This window comes from Miscanthus floridulus, chromosome 18 (genome assembly GCF_019320115.1).
Source record: "Miscanthus floridulus cultivar M001 chromosome 18, ASM1932011v1, whole genome shotgun sequence".
NCBI classification, from domain to species: domain Eukaryota; kingdom Viridiplantae; phylum Streptophyta; class Magnoliopsida; order Poales; family Poaceae; genus Miscanthus; species Miscanthus floridulus.
In genome coordinates this window covers 127,689,195-127,705,002 of record NC_089597.1, presented here as the reverse complement: position 1 = coordinate 127,705,002, position 15,808 = coordinate 127,689,195, and the positions used below count along the sequence as shown (strand labels likewise).

The 15,808-nt window shown below is 47.8% G+C and overlaps 2 protein-coding genes and 1 pseudogene across 3 annotated transcripts; 2 read left to right on the top strand and 1 right to left on the bottom strand.

Moving 5' to 3' along the window:
* Positions 1-17: 17 nt before the first annotated feature.
* LOC136521480 (pentatricopeptide repeat-containing protein At2g36730-like) lies at positions 18-1,886 on the bottom strand (annotated as a pseudogene).
* A 92-nt stretch (positions 1,887-1,978) lies between these two features.
* Positions 1,979-6,418, top strand: LOC136521479 (uncharacterized zinc finger CCHC domain-containing protein At4g19190-like). Of its 2 annotated transcripts, none has more exons than XM_066515226.1 (6): positions 1,979-2,408; positions 3,648-3,799; positions 4,080-4,199; positions 4,458-4,659; positions 5,065-5,179; positions 5,260-6,418. In XM_066515226.1, the coding sequence occupies exons 1-6, from the start codon at positions 2,130-2,132 to the stop codon at positions 6,117-6,119; spliced, it is 1,728 nt and encodes a 575-aa protein (XP_066371323.1). In that variant the 5' UTR covers positions 1,979-2,129; the 3' UTR covers positions 6,120-6,418. The 2 variants fall into 2 exon arrangements, with proteins under 2 accessions (XP_066371323.1, XP_066371324.1); XM_066515227.1 differs by having other exon boundaries at positions 2,277-2,408; positions 3,579-3,799.
* A 7,823-nt stretch (positions 6,419-14,241) lies between these two features.
* Positions 14,242-15,565, top strand: LOC136521114 (arogenate dehydrogenase 2, chloroplastic-like). Its single transcript, XM_066514825.1, has one exon. It carries the CDS (start codon positions 14,340-14,342, stop codon positions 15,426-15,428), a length of 1,089 nt encoding a protein of 362 aa, XP_066370922.1. The 5' UTR covers positions 14,242-14,339; the 3' UTR covers positions 15,429-15,565.
* Positions 15,566-15,808: the final 243 nt, after the last annotated feature.

Sequence of the window (15,808 nt, the reverse complement as noted above, 5' to 3'; positions counted from 1 at the left end):
TTTGGAGAAACTATCCTTAATGGGCCGGGCCGGCCGAATTGTTAACTCGGGCCACTATATGAAAGCCACCATTGTCCTGGCTCGATGACATTTGCACGGACGTGCCATTTGCACACATTGCTTCCCCTGATCATATATTTTAGTAAACTCTATAAATAAACCAGCAAATAAACGAGTAATGGATGGTTGTTAAAACAACAAGAAATTTGAACTCATAATCTCTTAACTCTTAGTATAGAAAATGGTCGATGATCAAATGTGCTATCATGTCTGCAAGAGTAAAATTTCGAAGCTTTTGCCTGCTAAATATGGAGAAAAACAGGACTGACATGAAGAGCATAAACAGTTTTGGTCAGCGTACATGGTACTCACAGGTCAGAATCAGCAAGCAAGATTTTGTCCACAGGTTCCCATTTTCTCATGTTGATGTTCATCAACTCATGAAGGATCCTGTAAACCCCACCCAATCCAGGACAGGATTCATCCCCGGAGACAAACCGCTGAATCCGTCCTCCTACCTCGACACAGCTCTCACCTGCCATCTTCTTCATCCCCCCTTCCCTCATCACCCTCCTCGTCATGGCCGCCTTGTCCCACAACCCAATGTCCGAGTAGATGTTCGCGACCATCACGTGGTTACCGCTTCTGCGGGGCTCCAGCTCCAGCAACCTCTTCTGCACCTTATCAACGATGGCAATGCAGTCCTTGGAGCTGTGCAGCTGGCAGGCGCTCAGCAACGTCCTCCACACGACTGTGTCGGCCTCAACCGGCATGTCCACAACAAAGTCAAAAGCTTCCTGGAGGCGGCCGTTGCGTCCCAGGACATCAACCATGGCACTGTAGTGTATCATCATTGGTTTGATGCCATAGACATGCTGCATTTCATGGAAGAATCGGCGGCCCTCGTTGACCAGACCAGCATCGCTGCATCCGCAGAGGAGTCCAAGAAATGTGACATAGTTGGGCACAACAGATGCATCCTTCATCCTGTCGAAAAGCTCCAGTGCCTCGCGTGCCATCCCGTTCTGTGAATACCCCATGATCATCGTGCTCCATGTCCAGACGTTCCGTGCTGCCATCCTCTCAAACAAGTGTGACGCGTAACTCACCTCGCCGCACTTGGCATACATATTCACCACAGCCGTGCCAAGCTGAAGCGTCATCTCAAGCCGCTGGGCAAGGACCTGCCTGTGTGCCCACTTGCCAAGCGCCAAGTTCCCCAGCTCAGCCGCAGCGGTGAGCATGACCACGAACGTCGTCTGATCGGGCACGGACCCAGCCTCTACCATGTCCACGAACATCCTGGCGCACCGGTCGTGGCGGCCGTTGTCCGCGCAGGCTGTGAGCGCGGTGTTCCAAGAAACCACGGTCCGGCGCGCCATTTCGTCGAACACCTGCATGGCCACAGGCAGAGTATGCAGCCATGAGGGCGTTCGGCACGTACACCACGGCGCGCGCAAGGCCGGTCTTGACGGCCTCCGCGTGGGTGCAGGTGACGAGCGGGAGGCAGCCCGGCGCGAGGCGCGCGAGCGCCTTGAGGACGTGCGGGGGCGTGTGGGCATCCGGGCTAAGGCCCCCGCGGCGGAGGTGGACGTAGAGTCCGGCCGCAGCTGCGGGATCGGGCGAGGAGGCGAGTGGCGGCAGGAGGAGGTTGAAGAGGTCGAGTGGCGGGGATGGGATGGAGAGGAGAAGGCGGTGGGCGGCAGCGAGGTGGAGGTGCGGGTGCAGCGAAATGAGGCGGCGCAGGAGGGTGGGGCCGAGGGAAGCGAGGCGGCCGGAGGTGATGAGGTGGGCGTGGACCTGCCGGAGGTGGCGCCCGGTGGAGGCGCCGGCGATGAGGGCATGGACGGCGGCCGGGAGCGTGGCCATGCCATGGAGGTGCTGGACGCTTGTTCGCTTGCTTCTGGAGGGGAGGTTGGTAGGCTGAGATTGCAATCGATCGTTGACTAGGCCGTAAGCTCAGTTTCGAACTGGGCCCGAATGGCGTTGGCTCATATGGAATCCCGGCCCGTATAGTATTCGATCCAATTCACAGCCGCTAGGGGTAGGGGTCTTTCGGTAATTTTGCGAGTCGGGAGGGGAGGGATTCGACCGGCGGCGATCGGGAGAGGCGGAGGCCGGCGAGAGCGATGGAGGAGGAGGTGACGGGGAGCGGCGGGGGGATTGGGCGGAAGATGGCAGCGGGGGAGGTGGAGCTGAAGGAGAAGTCGGGGACGGCATGGAGCCACTCGTACCTCAACCAGAAGCCGTGGCACCCGCTCTCGTACCCGAACCAGCGCCGCAAGTGGATCGCCGAGCAGGTCCACGCCAACCACGCGCGCCGCCAGGAGGAGGTGCAGCGAGAGTTCGCACAGGAGCAGGAGTTCTTCCGGCAGACCGCACTCTTCTCTAAGAAGGACAAGGAGAAGGTATAATACCCTCTGCTGTTCGTCCCTTGCATCAATTGCTCGTTGCCATTAGCTTAAGGAGCTGCTTATCTGAATCCTGTGTTATCGTTGGCTGGTACCGATGCTGTCTATTGCAGTCACATTCAATTTAGCATAAGAGCTATATGCCTATATAAGTGTAATAATGTCATGGGTCCGGTTTCACGTTTTTTGTACTAGTACTAGTATAATTGTGCTGTGATGCTGACAATTTAGTAAACAATTGCCTTAATGAAGCCTTACTGAAGAAATAGTTCCAATCACTGCTCACAATTCTGTGTTCAGGACCTAGCAGAAACACCTTATTGATGTTTTTACTATAGAGAACCATAATGTGGATGACTGGATGAGTGGATGTTGTCTTGTATTTGTTGTACAGTCATAGTGCACTCCACACAATAATGGACACTCATATGCAAACCAACCTTATAGAGACTTTATCTATCTCATGCTGTTAATTTCTCCTCAGATTCAAAGTCCGTCATTTACCCGTTGATAGCAGCAACAAGGGTATGGTATTCTACAATTTGTATCCTGCAGATAAATGGTCCATCTTATTAGGTTTTACAAAAAAAAAAGAAGAAAAAAAAGCCAGCTGCCCAGCTCACTTACTGTCCAACTAACAACAACAACATAGCCTTTCAGTCCCAAGCAAGTTGGGGTAGGCTAAAAATGTTGCCAAAGAATAAATTCAGTTAGTCAAACAATAAAGGGCGTAGGGACTGACGGTTGTCATTTCAAGAATGAAGAAAAAAATTCCCCATTTATTGTTTAACTAACTGAGAAGGGCGGGCCTGGTGCAAGCGGTAGAGTCTTACCGCCTGTGACCGGAAGAGCTCCCGCTCTGTGCGGGGTCTGGGGAAGGGTGTTAGTGGCAAGCCTTACCCTCGCCTGTGCAATGCGAGGAGACCGCGACTCGAACCCGGGACCTTCTGGTCACAGGCGGTAAGACTCTACCGCTTGCACCAGGCCCGCCCTTCTCAGTTAGTTAAACAATAAATGGGGAATTTTTTTCTTCGTTCTTGAAATGACAACCGTCAGTCCCTCAGTCTCACTAATAATGTGGAACGTGCTAGCTATTCTTACGTTTCAAGAAATGTAAACTTCTTTTGCTGTATTTAAGCTGAATAAACAACTATATTTATGTTTCAGTGCTCATCCTACTGTTTCCACTCATGAAGAATTGATGTCATCAGTATCCAATTTGTTTTGTAAGTTCAGATGGAGGTAATGAAAGCTGTGAGTTTTATGTACGTGCGCCCACCTGGCTACAATGCAGAGAGTGCAAAAGCTGCTGAAATTGAAGATGAGAAGAAAAGGTCAGATCCAGGTGACATGGCTCAAGGTACTGCATCTGCAAGTACCTCTTCAATGTAAGTGATATCTATTATTTTGCTTCCACATATTGCTGTGCTTTTGTTTTTCATTTTTGGGGAGTTAGAACTTTCGACTTTTCTTCAACTGTCTGAGTTTTAATAAAGATTTGGAGGCTAATAGCATGCAACCATAATTTCTAGATTTCAAATTTTATTGCAATTCCTTTCCTCAGACCCCAACTTATGTGGAGCTTTCGGCCTGGGTGCGCATTTTCTTTTGTCCTAGTAACTCCAGACTGCTTCTTCTACATTTCATCATGGTTATATTTTTTTCCAGACCTGACAAGGGACCTGAAAAGACTCAATCAGGCGCAGATAAGAAAAATAGGCCAAAAGATGTTTTTGGTCGGCCATTGGCAACAGAACAAGAATTTGAGGTTCTCAAGAATGCTCCAAGGTACATTGAACTCCTTGTTACTGATGATCTGTTAAGCAACCATGCAACATGAAACATGAAATACTCCTTGTCTGTTATTTTGAAATTTGAGTGACTGAACCATTTCTCTATTCCATTTTTTTTTTCTGTTATAGTAACTGTCATTCTTTATATGTTTTTCTTATTTCACTTATCCAAATAGTGCAGCATTATGATGTATCTAGATCACAGTTAAGATTTTTATTTAACATTCACTACACATTTCCCTCTTATTCTCAGGTTAGACACAGGTGCTCCTGCAAGGATCAAACCATTTGGAGTTGAAGTTCGTAATGTTAGATGTCTAAGGTGTGGAAACTATGGTCACCAAAGTGGTGACCGGGAATGTCCCTTGAAGGATGTGATCATGCCTAATGAGGAGAGTCGGTTGAAAAGAGATGATCCACTTACAACTATAATGGCGCAGACTGATTCAAGCGAGGTTAGATTTTTTTCCCCCTCTTTGAAGTATATTTCTGTTGCAACTTCAAGCCATATAAAAAATATGGAAATATATGTGTCCCAGTTTTAGAGCATGCGTATATTTGACATTTACCCTAGCCGGCTGGCCCCCATGACTACATATTACTTCACTTACCAATGATAGCATGACATCCTTGTCAGTATTGTCTGTTTCTTCCATCACTATTCTTGAAACCATGTTGGGCGTTGAAATGTAGCAGAGACCTGAATATTTTGAACAGTCTGTGATATATAGTTATCCATGGTCTTGGTAGCAATATTTGATCCATACATGATACATGTCCAACCAATATAGACAATAGGAACATAAATTTGCTCATTATTACTTGTTTAAACGTCAATTTTAATGTGAGGAATTTGACAGCCTTTGAAGTGGGAACTTAAGCAAAAGCCAGGCATGAGCCCTCCTCGTGGCGGATTTGACCCAGATGATCCTAATCAGCAGATTGTGGCAGAAGACATCTTTGATGAATATGGAGGTATATTAGTAGTCTGAAACATGAACAAACATCCATGTATAACTTCTGCGATTTAATATTTTTGCTGCCATGTATTTCAGGTTTTCTGAACTGTGACATTCCAGCTCTCATTTCCAATTTTTCTGCTAGCAAATCCAAGAAACGTTCTAAGAAGAAAAGCAAGCATAAGCAGGCTAAGTCTGCTATTCATGAGGATTCTGGTAGACATGAAAGCAGTTACCATCTATCGTCAGACTCTGAAAATGAGAAGAGAAACAAAACATCAAGAAGCAAGAGAAAGAAAACAAACTGTTCTGATTCATCATATTCTGATTCTGAGATAGATGCTAGAAAAGGCAAGAGTAAGTCAAAGCATAGGCATAAGAAGAAATACCAGTTAGAGTCTTCTTCTGACTCAGAATTTGAGGTCCGTGAAGATACAAGGCGGCATCTGAAGAGAGAACATGTGAAGGAGAAAAGAGATGAGTCACCATTTTCCTTCTCTAAGGATCAAGGAGACACAGAAAGCAAGAGGCATTCAAGGCGTTCAAGGGAGAAGCGCCACTACAGTTATTCATCAAGTTCTTCTGAGAGAGGCAGGCATTCTCTACGGCACAAGGAGAAACAATATTATAGTGACTCGAGTTCTGATCGGAGCCATCGACACTCAAGGAGATCGAGGGAGAAGAGACATGATAGAGAGTCAAGTTCTCCTGATGCCATCAGGCGCTCAAGGAGATCGATGGAGAAACAGCGCCATTCTGATACAAGCCCACGTCATACTAACAGGCATTCAAAGAGATCAAGCGGTAAGCAAGACTATACTGAACGCAGCCATTTCGAAACCAGTAGACATTCATGGAGATCTCGGGAGAAACGACACTACCCTGATTCTAGTGCCTCTGATTACTCAGACTCTGATCAGCACAATAAACATCGCCATCATCATAGGAGAAAATGAACTGGCAGGGTATAGGTAAACTGCCTATCAGTTGTAATGCAGTATGTATCTGGGGATCGCCCTGGATGTGACGGCATTAAGGGTACTTGGCCCCTTTCTGAAGATCACCAGAATCCACTTGGAGTCTGGTGGCTGGTGGCTGGTCTCAGGGCTTTGTGATGTTATTACAGTAATGTACACGGTACGGTGTAACTGAGTTTCTTCATACTGGGAGATGGTTGTTTGGGTCTTAAAACAGTTGTGTTGTTGTAGAACGTTGTAGTGGCCCCGGAATGTTACGTGCTGTTTAGTTTTTTGCCTGAGCTAGCCTTCTGGTCTACTGTGGACTCACTAATAAGCTTCTTGTGAAATGTGTAACACTTATCTGCAAGAGCGATTGCCAAATGCCAGGACTTAACCCTTTTGAGAACCTGGAATTGTTTACCTACTCCCAGTGGCACTACCAACCACTTTGGCCTCCAAATGCTAGGCAAAATCACCTTTTCTCTCTCTCTGTTGTTATATGTTGAGCTTGCACCTAGTTCTGGTGATGAGGCAAGTATAGCATGGGTACCGCGATTAACGCTTTAACGTCCTCGTCAAAAAAAAAAAAAAAAAAACACGTTTGGTAACGTGGAGACTGGAGAACGTGTAGCATTTAGAGTTAATAAATTGACAAAAATTGATATGGGCAACCCATTGTGGTAGACATGAATGCCAGTTTTCTGTCCATATCAGACTATAAAGCATTAATTGTGATGAATTCATCTCGGTTGATTTACCTCCTAGCCTTGTTTAGATTGCCTCAAAATTCCAAGTTTTTTCACTCTCTCTCCATCACATCAATTTTTGGACGTATACATGGAACATTAAATGTAGGTAAAAAAAATAACTAAGTACACAGTTTGGTTGTAAATCACGAGACGAATCTTTTGAGCCTAGTTAGTCCATGATCGGACAAAGTTTGTCAAATACAAACGAAACGTGCTACAGTGTCCAGATTGTAAAAATTTGCAATCTAAACAAGGCCACTACAAGAATGGTTTGAAAAAAAGCTTTTCTGTCCATATAGGACTATCAATCATTAATTGTGATGAATTCATCTTTTCGGGGATCAATACTAGGGTACCTAAAGAGGAGGAGCTAATGACTATCAACATTGATTCATCTGAGCAGTCAAGAGCGTGACTATAGCTCCAACCGGCTCCGCCTCGCCTGACCTCTGGGGGCGGGCTCCACCTCGCCCGACCCCGAGGCCACGGGCTCCGCCTCGCTCGACCTCCGGGGGCGGGCTCCGCCTCACCCGTCCCCGAGGTCGCGCGTTCCGTGTAACACCTCTAGTGTTACGAGCTCATTTAACACCGAGATCTAGGCTTAAGAAAATTTCTGAAACGATTTTCTCGGATTTTAAAATTCAACTTATATTTAAAAGTGTCGCTTTTGGCGAAGTATAATGAACAACGGGTTAATTAGTTCCTAGATGTTTTATTTCTACGAGTTAGTGTGACGTATGGACTAGTGCGTAAAAATGTCTGATAATAAATAGATGGCGAACGGTTTGTTCTATTAGATTAAGCATGAGAAGCAATTTTTATAAACAAAACTAAAATATAACTTGTAATTGGTATTTAAATAAAAATTGAAGCACAAGTTTAGTAAATAAAACTGCAACTGTGGATTTGGCATATAGATGTTGTTCCATGGCTTGGTATGGAGTATGAGCTAACGCGTGAATTTTTTAGTGATGGGTGTGATAGCACGTAGCAGACGAGCAGTAGCGCAGCAGCTCTGCAGGCTTCATTTACTTTTCCTGGCGCGGTGTACAACGTACTTGTTGCATGGCAATTATTCACCGTCACGTCTCTCGTCGTGGCTCTACGTGTCCGTTTGTCTGCGCCCCTGTCTTCTCTTCCACGCTTGCGTCGTGTCCGCATTTTAATGGGAGCAAATGGTGGCTCTATCGTGCCCACGCCCCGCTGCTCCCTCTTCCCGCGCTGCTTCTTGTGCACACCGTGACCGAGCTGCTATCCTCGTCTCTGCTCTCTCTCTCTCACTCTCTCGGTCGCTGCCTTTGTTGCCTGCTTTGCTTGTCCCTGTCTGTTTCTGCCTCTGATTTGCTCTTTCGAGCCGAGCAACCGGCATGCCTGCGCCAGCACGTGTTCCTCTGTCGCTCAGTCACGTCGCGCCAAGACAAGGCCAGGTCGGGTCACCTCCGTGTCGCTGTGGCTGCTCCCGCTCTGCACCGGTGCCCATCCTTTTTCCTCCCTGCGAGCGCGCCCGAGCCCTGGAGCACCGCCGCTACGACCACGCAGTGCGTCGTTTCCCCTTTTCCTTCGCTTGTGCGCGCGCGGCTCTGCCTCGCCTCCTCTCCTCCGCGCGCAGTGGCGCCCCTCCTTCTTCCTTCCCCACGAGCGCGCCCGCGCCCTTGGTCCCGCGCTGGACCCGCTGCTCCTTGGCGCCCGTGCCGTAGCGCCCGGCCGCACCGCGGTCCGTCGCTGCCCCGCGCCGTCTTCCCCCATCGGCGGGTGCGCTGGTGGCCGGGATTTGGCCGGCCGTGCCCGTTCGGTGCTCCTCTGCTCCTCTGTATGTAGAAGATGAAGAGAAGGGTACGAATCGAAGCATAAATTTTGTTCAGGGTTCTAGGTGTAAGATACATGACTCAAGTGAATAGTGCTTATGTCATGCGGGTTAGTTTTGAGAAAACTCAGGGGTGTCTTCGCAAAGTGGTGCCGCCGTTGCTAGGATCTCCCCACAGTGGGCCAGCCTGCTCGCGCGGGCCTTGGTCCGCTGCCGCCTGGGCCACGCACGCCCGCTGGGCTGGCCTGGTACCGCCGCACCTGGGTCGCTCACGCCAACGCGCGTGCGTCCCGCCCCGCCTAGGCCGCGCGTCCACGTGGGCCGCCGGTCTCCACTGGGCCGATTTGGTGGCTGCTGGTTCTTTCAGTTTTCTAAAACAATTAGCTAATTTAGTTTCGGGAATAAATTTGTAAAATCAATATAAATTTGTGTAGTTTTCCAAAAATTGTTAAACCAATTTTGTTAGTCTCCTAAAATCATGGTCTATCTACTAGTATACTTTGTTCATATAGTTTAATAATATTTTTGGAAGCTATATAATTAATTTGAGATACTTAATATTGTAAAAATATGAACTTATAGGAATTGTTGTAATAAATTGGTAATAGTGTTGGATCTGAAATTTTTACAGTTGGTTCCTAGCAATATTAGGTGCTCACTGTAATTTTTGTAGCTCCAGAATAATTAGTTTGCTAGATAGATAATGATGCCCTATTTCGAATAATGATTAAATCGATAGAATGGAATAAAAAAACACCTTGGAACTTTATAACTAAAATATTTGTTGGAAAATAACGTCTTATCCGACAATATAGATATGTAGCCTAAGTACGGTCGTCGTTAGAGCTATCTCGTTAGATTGTGAGGCGTGATCGGATTTCTAAGCATTTTGGTTGTCGTTGATTATTTACATCTATGCATTTACATCAATGCATATCATATAGGTACGATGATGTGTCAACGGATCAATTGAAGGATGATTGGAAATCCGAAGATGGTGTAATCGTATTCTCTCCAGGAGATGATGCAATGGGTTTTCTATTCAGTTGATGGTGCATGATCTGAAGATGCAGATACTAACTTTTAGTATATATCTTACCCAAGCAAGCCCCGGTGCATAACCCCTACTTTTCTACAGTTTAAATTATATTTGTGCATTAAGTTTTAAGGAGTTGATTGAAACCCACTTGCATATATATATCTTTATCCTATGAGTCTTACTAGTATGACAGGATCGTGTAGAATGCTATGCTATAGGACTCCGGTAGAAAATATATTACTGTATTATTATCACTTAGAATATATAAATGGTGGAAAGAAAAATGGTGACCGGGCAGGAAAATGGTTTGGGTATTGGTGGGTGTGAGAGGTTGTGTCCTGTGGCCACGGGCCATAGCTTGGTTACACTGTGTTCCCTGTCCGTGTCGGTTAAGGAATCTAGGCAAGTCACAGACTTATTCAGCCTGTTCGCTTGCTCGTAAACGATCGTAAATTTCCAGCCGGGAACAGTGTTTTTCTCTCACGCCAAACCAGCCAGCAGTAAATAATCCACGATACGATACGGTCTCCCGAACAGGCTTATTATCCCGAGCACATACTTAGGTATGGGCGCTTAGAAGACTTGTTACTTTCTTATCATGGGTTCCGGCTCTTTCTGGACCGACTATCATGGTGGTTTTTGGGTTAGAATGTCCTTGCACCGTACTAGTCCGGGACTCAGGGGCGGGGGCTTGGAGTCCCAGTTTGTACGGGGACCTGGACCATGTGATAGGAGGGTAGTGGGTTGGTCCTGCTTGTGCCCAGGGTACAAGCGGGGTATGTGTTTTCGGGGTACCCAGTTGGGGCATTGATTCACGAATCACCGGCGTTCTGGTATGGCTTGTCTACGGCCTAACACTATAGTAAGAACTAAAAGAGGAAAGGTGAAGAAATAGAAATCTGATTGCTTACCACCTGCTTGAAAGTAGCACAGGTGCTTACATAGAATGGTTAGTTAATGAACTAATGCACTGCTAATAAGAATCGAATATAAGGACACACTTTTAGTAATTCTTCCTGCAGATGCAATAAACCCACAAGTCAGATAGCCTTGCATATCCTTAGAGTCTTTTCTTTCTTCCTGTTGGGTAAGTCTTGCTGAGTACAATTGAGTACTCAGGTTTTTATTTCTCACTGTTGCAGGTGACAGGTGGATGCTAGAGCTAACTCTTGTATGTAGATTCCTCCTGGTGGGCTCAGAGAGGATTTCCTTTACGTTGCGATCATAGTTTTTATTTATAACTCTTGCTAAACATTTTTATAAATAGAAGTTTTATAATCTGTGTTATAGTTTATATTCATCAATACTTCACCATATCATAAGTAGATGTTTATTTCCGCTGTAATTCTGATCACATGTTTATATTCCGCTGTTAAATTAAATTATTCATAACTCTGATAATATGATTATATTTTGTTGTTTTAATAATAAATATTATACTCTGATGTTGTATTAAAAGTGATGTAAGAAATGGTTAAAATGATGTAAGCTTTATTTTCTCATTTGTGATCCTGGTGGAAAAATGTGGATTTTTGGGTTCTCCCTTGAGGTGTGCCCGATGAAACCGAGTAATTTAGTGTTCTCCTTTGGGTACTTAGTGTCTAATGAAAGACAAGTACTCCTAGGAGGTATTATATTAGGTGGTTCTGCCACACTTCGCTTTGCCCGACCTTTGGGGGAGGGCTCCGCTTCCCCCGACCCCGAGGCCACTGGCTCTGCCTCGCCCGACGGAGTCCCATACCAGCACCAATCACTCTAGGTCCAGACGTATGGCCCTAGGTCAAAACTTTGACACTAAGGAAGAGACCGGCATGCCCCGATGTAACCCGTGGCCGTGATGGGCCATACCTGAGGGTTCACATCAAAAACAGCGTCGGACGTGCCGGTGTTGTTCTGCCTAACCATCGTACGAACACTGACATGCGCGTTAGTTCATCACGACATCCGTGGGGACGGAATGGAACGCCATGACCGGCAGACGACGCCTGCGCGTGGCGCCAGTGATGGACAGGGCCGCGACGTGGAGCTACCCATGTTGACATCTACAGGGTCGGCGGAACCCGCATAAAGGAGAAGAAGGACCCGGCGATCCTGAAGGACTTCTTCTCCTTCTCATTCTTCTCTTTTCCTCCGCTGTAACCCGTGCTTTCCCTTGGCCTATAAAAGAGAAAGCAGGGCGTCCCCTAGAGGGGATCGACCCATCGAGGACCGATCGAATCACCCTGAACCGATCAGAACACGAGGTAAACACACAAGAACACGACATGAACACACGGCTGAGCAGCGATCGAGCTCTCAGCACCCGTTCACTCTTTCCATCAGAGACTTGGGATCCTTTGCTTCTCTCGCCCGTTTGTACCCCCTACTACAAACTTGCAGTGCTAGTAACATGAGCAACAGCAACGAACTGGACGTAGGGATTTTCTGTCCGAACCAGTATAAACCTCATGTCCTCTAAGCACACCATCCGAGCCAGACGCGCAATATTAGAAATTTACTCGTCTGTGGTAACTTGAAACACCGACACATCTCCACCTGGTTGATTTACCTCTACAACTACTATGAGAATGGTTAGAAAAATGATGATACTGAAATACACCCCTTAAAAGTCTGGCTAAATTTGTAGTAGGACACTTTTCAATATTGATATTGATGGACAATACTCAACGTTGTTTTTGTTAGAAGACATTCTTCAATTATGATAATTTGCTCCTTTGACACTACGATTATTAAAATAACATTTTCAGAGTGCATGGAAGAAAAGTTAAAAAGTGATCATTATGCCTCTGACTATTATACTACAAACTGGCAGCTGAAAATGAACGGAGGGAGTATAGGGATTTTTCTTAAGCATTGCTTACATAATATATGTTGCTTTTACCGTAGTTTATGGCTTTGTTCCAAACTATGAATATTTTACCTAAACAGTTAGCCATTTACTCCATTTATACCAAAAATGCTAGATGTATTGGTAGTTTTGTTCTAGTATACTACCTCTGTCCCAAAAAAGAATATAATTCTAGTTCAGTGTCACATTTTAGAACCTTATAAGTTTGATCAACTCTAAATAAAAAAAGTATCCATGTTTATAATACCAAATAAATATCATTAAATTATTTATGAAATATATTTTTATAATAAATTAATTTAAAGGCATAAATGTGAATATTATTCACTAGAAACTTGGTCAAACGTGACTCACTTTTCGTGGCTCGTAACTCATGGTTACATTCTTTTCAGGACGGAGGTAGTATGAGACAAATTTTTTCTAATTGAACGAGTTTCCATAAAATGCATCGAGTACATCATCAAACTTGTTCCATTAAATTCACACTAAAATACCTCTTACCATTTTATTTATTTGATATCATAGATTTTATTATACTTTTCTCTGAAAATGATAAAAAATTAAAAGATTTGATTTAAAACAAAACTAAGGTGCTTGGTTTGAATACGCCTGGTTGGAATATTGGCTGCTGGCTCGAGCCCTAAGGATTCGTTTGGATGTAAATATTGGAGGGCTTGGAATTGAATTGGTTTGAATACCAAATCAGACTAGTTTTGGAAATGGATAAAATACCAAAGGTATTGTTTGGATGCAGGTGAAATTGCTAGATATAATTCAACTGAGTGGCAAATACTAATTCATGTTTGGATATCCATATCATCAAATTGGAATTGACAGACAACATCTCATTCCCTTTGCCGCCCGTGGAGCACAGCCCGCCAGCGGAGGAAGGCAGGGAGCAGCGGCAAGGCCCACCGACGATGGAGGCAAGGAGGGGCGGGGCGGCCCATCGGCGAGGGAGGCAGGGAGCGACGACGACACCACCGGCGATGGAGGCAGGGAGGGGTGGCGTGGCCCGCCGGCGAGGGAGGCAGGGAGCGACGGCGCGGGCCGCCGGTGAGGGAGGCAGGGAGCGACGGCGCGGGCCGCCAGCGAGGGAGGCAGGGAGCGACGGTGACGCCACCAGCGATGGAGGTAGGGAGGGCGCCGCGGCCCGCCGGCGAGGGAGGCAGGGAGCGACGACGACGCGAGGGAGGCAGGGAGCGGTGGCGCAACTTCTCGTGTCGAAGACGAAGGGGGTGAGAGAGAGAGAGAGACGCGGGGGACAGGGGCAACGCGATTCCAGCGAATACGGAGGGGCTCGGCTCGGTATCAAGGGTGAAGAGGTGAGAGCGGGACCAATACCGATTGGTATTGAGTTTCATTTCCAATTCCAAATTCCATGACATCCAAACAGCGGCATTCGGAATTTGCAATTCCAATTCCGAATTCGGAGTCTCGGTACCTACTTCCAAACGCAGCCTAAAAGCATTTTGTGCTGTACATTTTACAACAGTGGGGAGTGGTCCTTGATTGCCCCCTTTTTCCCCCCAAATTACCATTGTGCAATATTTACCCATTGTTCATTCTCCTATTTTACTGCTATTAAAACTCTATAAATGCAAATAGTACACTGGAATCAACCCCAAATGATCCTGGCGTCTGTCACCTACTACTTGGGTCGTTTGATTCTCCAGCAACCACACCCAAAGGCCGAAGGAAACGCCAGAGGAGGTGAGGAGAGCAGCAGCGGCGGCAGCGGCAGCCGAGAGCCCAACCCCAACTCCCCCAAGCAAAGATGCTGTCGTCTTCCACCTCCACCCTCCGTCTCTACCAACCAACCCGTCCCCACCGCCACCACCCGCCGGCCCCGGCCGCGGGGGGCGCCACCCACCTCGCCTCCCCGCGGCGGTGGCGCGGGCACGCCCCAGGGGCGGCGTCCCCGGCGCCGCTCCGCGCGCGGGCCCAGCGCATCCGCGCGCTGGACGCCGCCCAGCCCTTTGACTTCGAGTCCCGCGCGGCGGGGCTGCTGGAGGAGCATCAGCGCTTGAAGATCGCTATCGTCGGGTTCGGCAACTTCGGGCAGTTCCTGGCGCGCACCTTCGCGCGGCAGGGGCACACGCTGCTGGCGCACTCCCGGACGGACCACTCCGCGCTGGCGTCCACACTGGGGGCCTCCTTCTTCACCGACACGCACGATCTGTGCGAGTGCCACCCGGACGTGGTGCTCCTCGCAACCTCCATCCTCTCCGCCGAGGCCGTGCTCCGCTCGCTGCCCGTCCACCGCCTCCGCCGCAACACGCTCTTCGTCGACGTGCTCTCCGTCAAGGAGTTCCCCAAGAATCTGCTGCTCAGCTCGTTACCCCCCGACTTCGACGTTATCTGCACCCACCCCATGTTCGGCCCGGAGTCGGCGCGCGACGGCTGGGACGGCCTCCCCTTCGTGTTCGACAAGGTCCGGGTCGGGGACTGCCCGGCCCGCCGCGCCCGCGCCGAGGCGTTCCTCAACATCTTCGAGCGGGAAGGGTGCCGGATGGTGGAGATGTCGTGCGCCGAGCACGACGCGCACGCCGCCGAGACCCAGTTCCTGACCCACACCGTCGGTAGGATGCTCGCCATGCTGGAGCTCCGCTCCACGCCCATCGACACCAAGGGGTACGAGACGCTGCTCCGCCTCGTGGACAACACCTGCAGCGACAGCTTCGACCTCTACAACGGGCTCTTCATGTACAACAAGAACTCCACCGAGCTGCTCAACCGCCTCGAGTGGGCCATGGACTCCGTCAAGAAGAAGCTCTTCGACGGCCTCCACGACGTGCTCCGGAAGCAGCTCTTCGAGGGATCCCCGCACGCCCCCAACGTCTCCTCCTCCAACGTCCGCAAGTAGCCACGGCCGCCGGGGGATTCGTCTCGTTCAATCTCATTTGTTATTAGTAATAATCCAATCCTCCTCCTCCGACCACCGTGCTTGCTGCTCATGTCATGATCGACATTGTACCAGTCTGTATCTGTATTCTTCTCCCTCAATTCAGATTTGACTTTTTGAGAGGGGTTCCCGTACTCTTTCTTTCTTGTCAGTTCTGCTGTATTCCATTTCCAAGTGAGGGAGAAAAAGAAAATCTTATCTTTGGAAATGTGGTAGCTTGACATTGGAATTTGTGATATGGTGACGAAGAAAATGAATAAAGAAGCAATCTTTGGCATTGCTGAGTTTCTGTATCTGTATTCTCTCCCAATTCAGATTTCACTCTTTGTGATTCTCTCTCG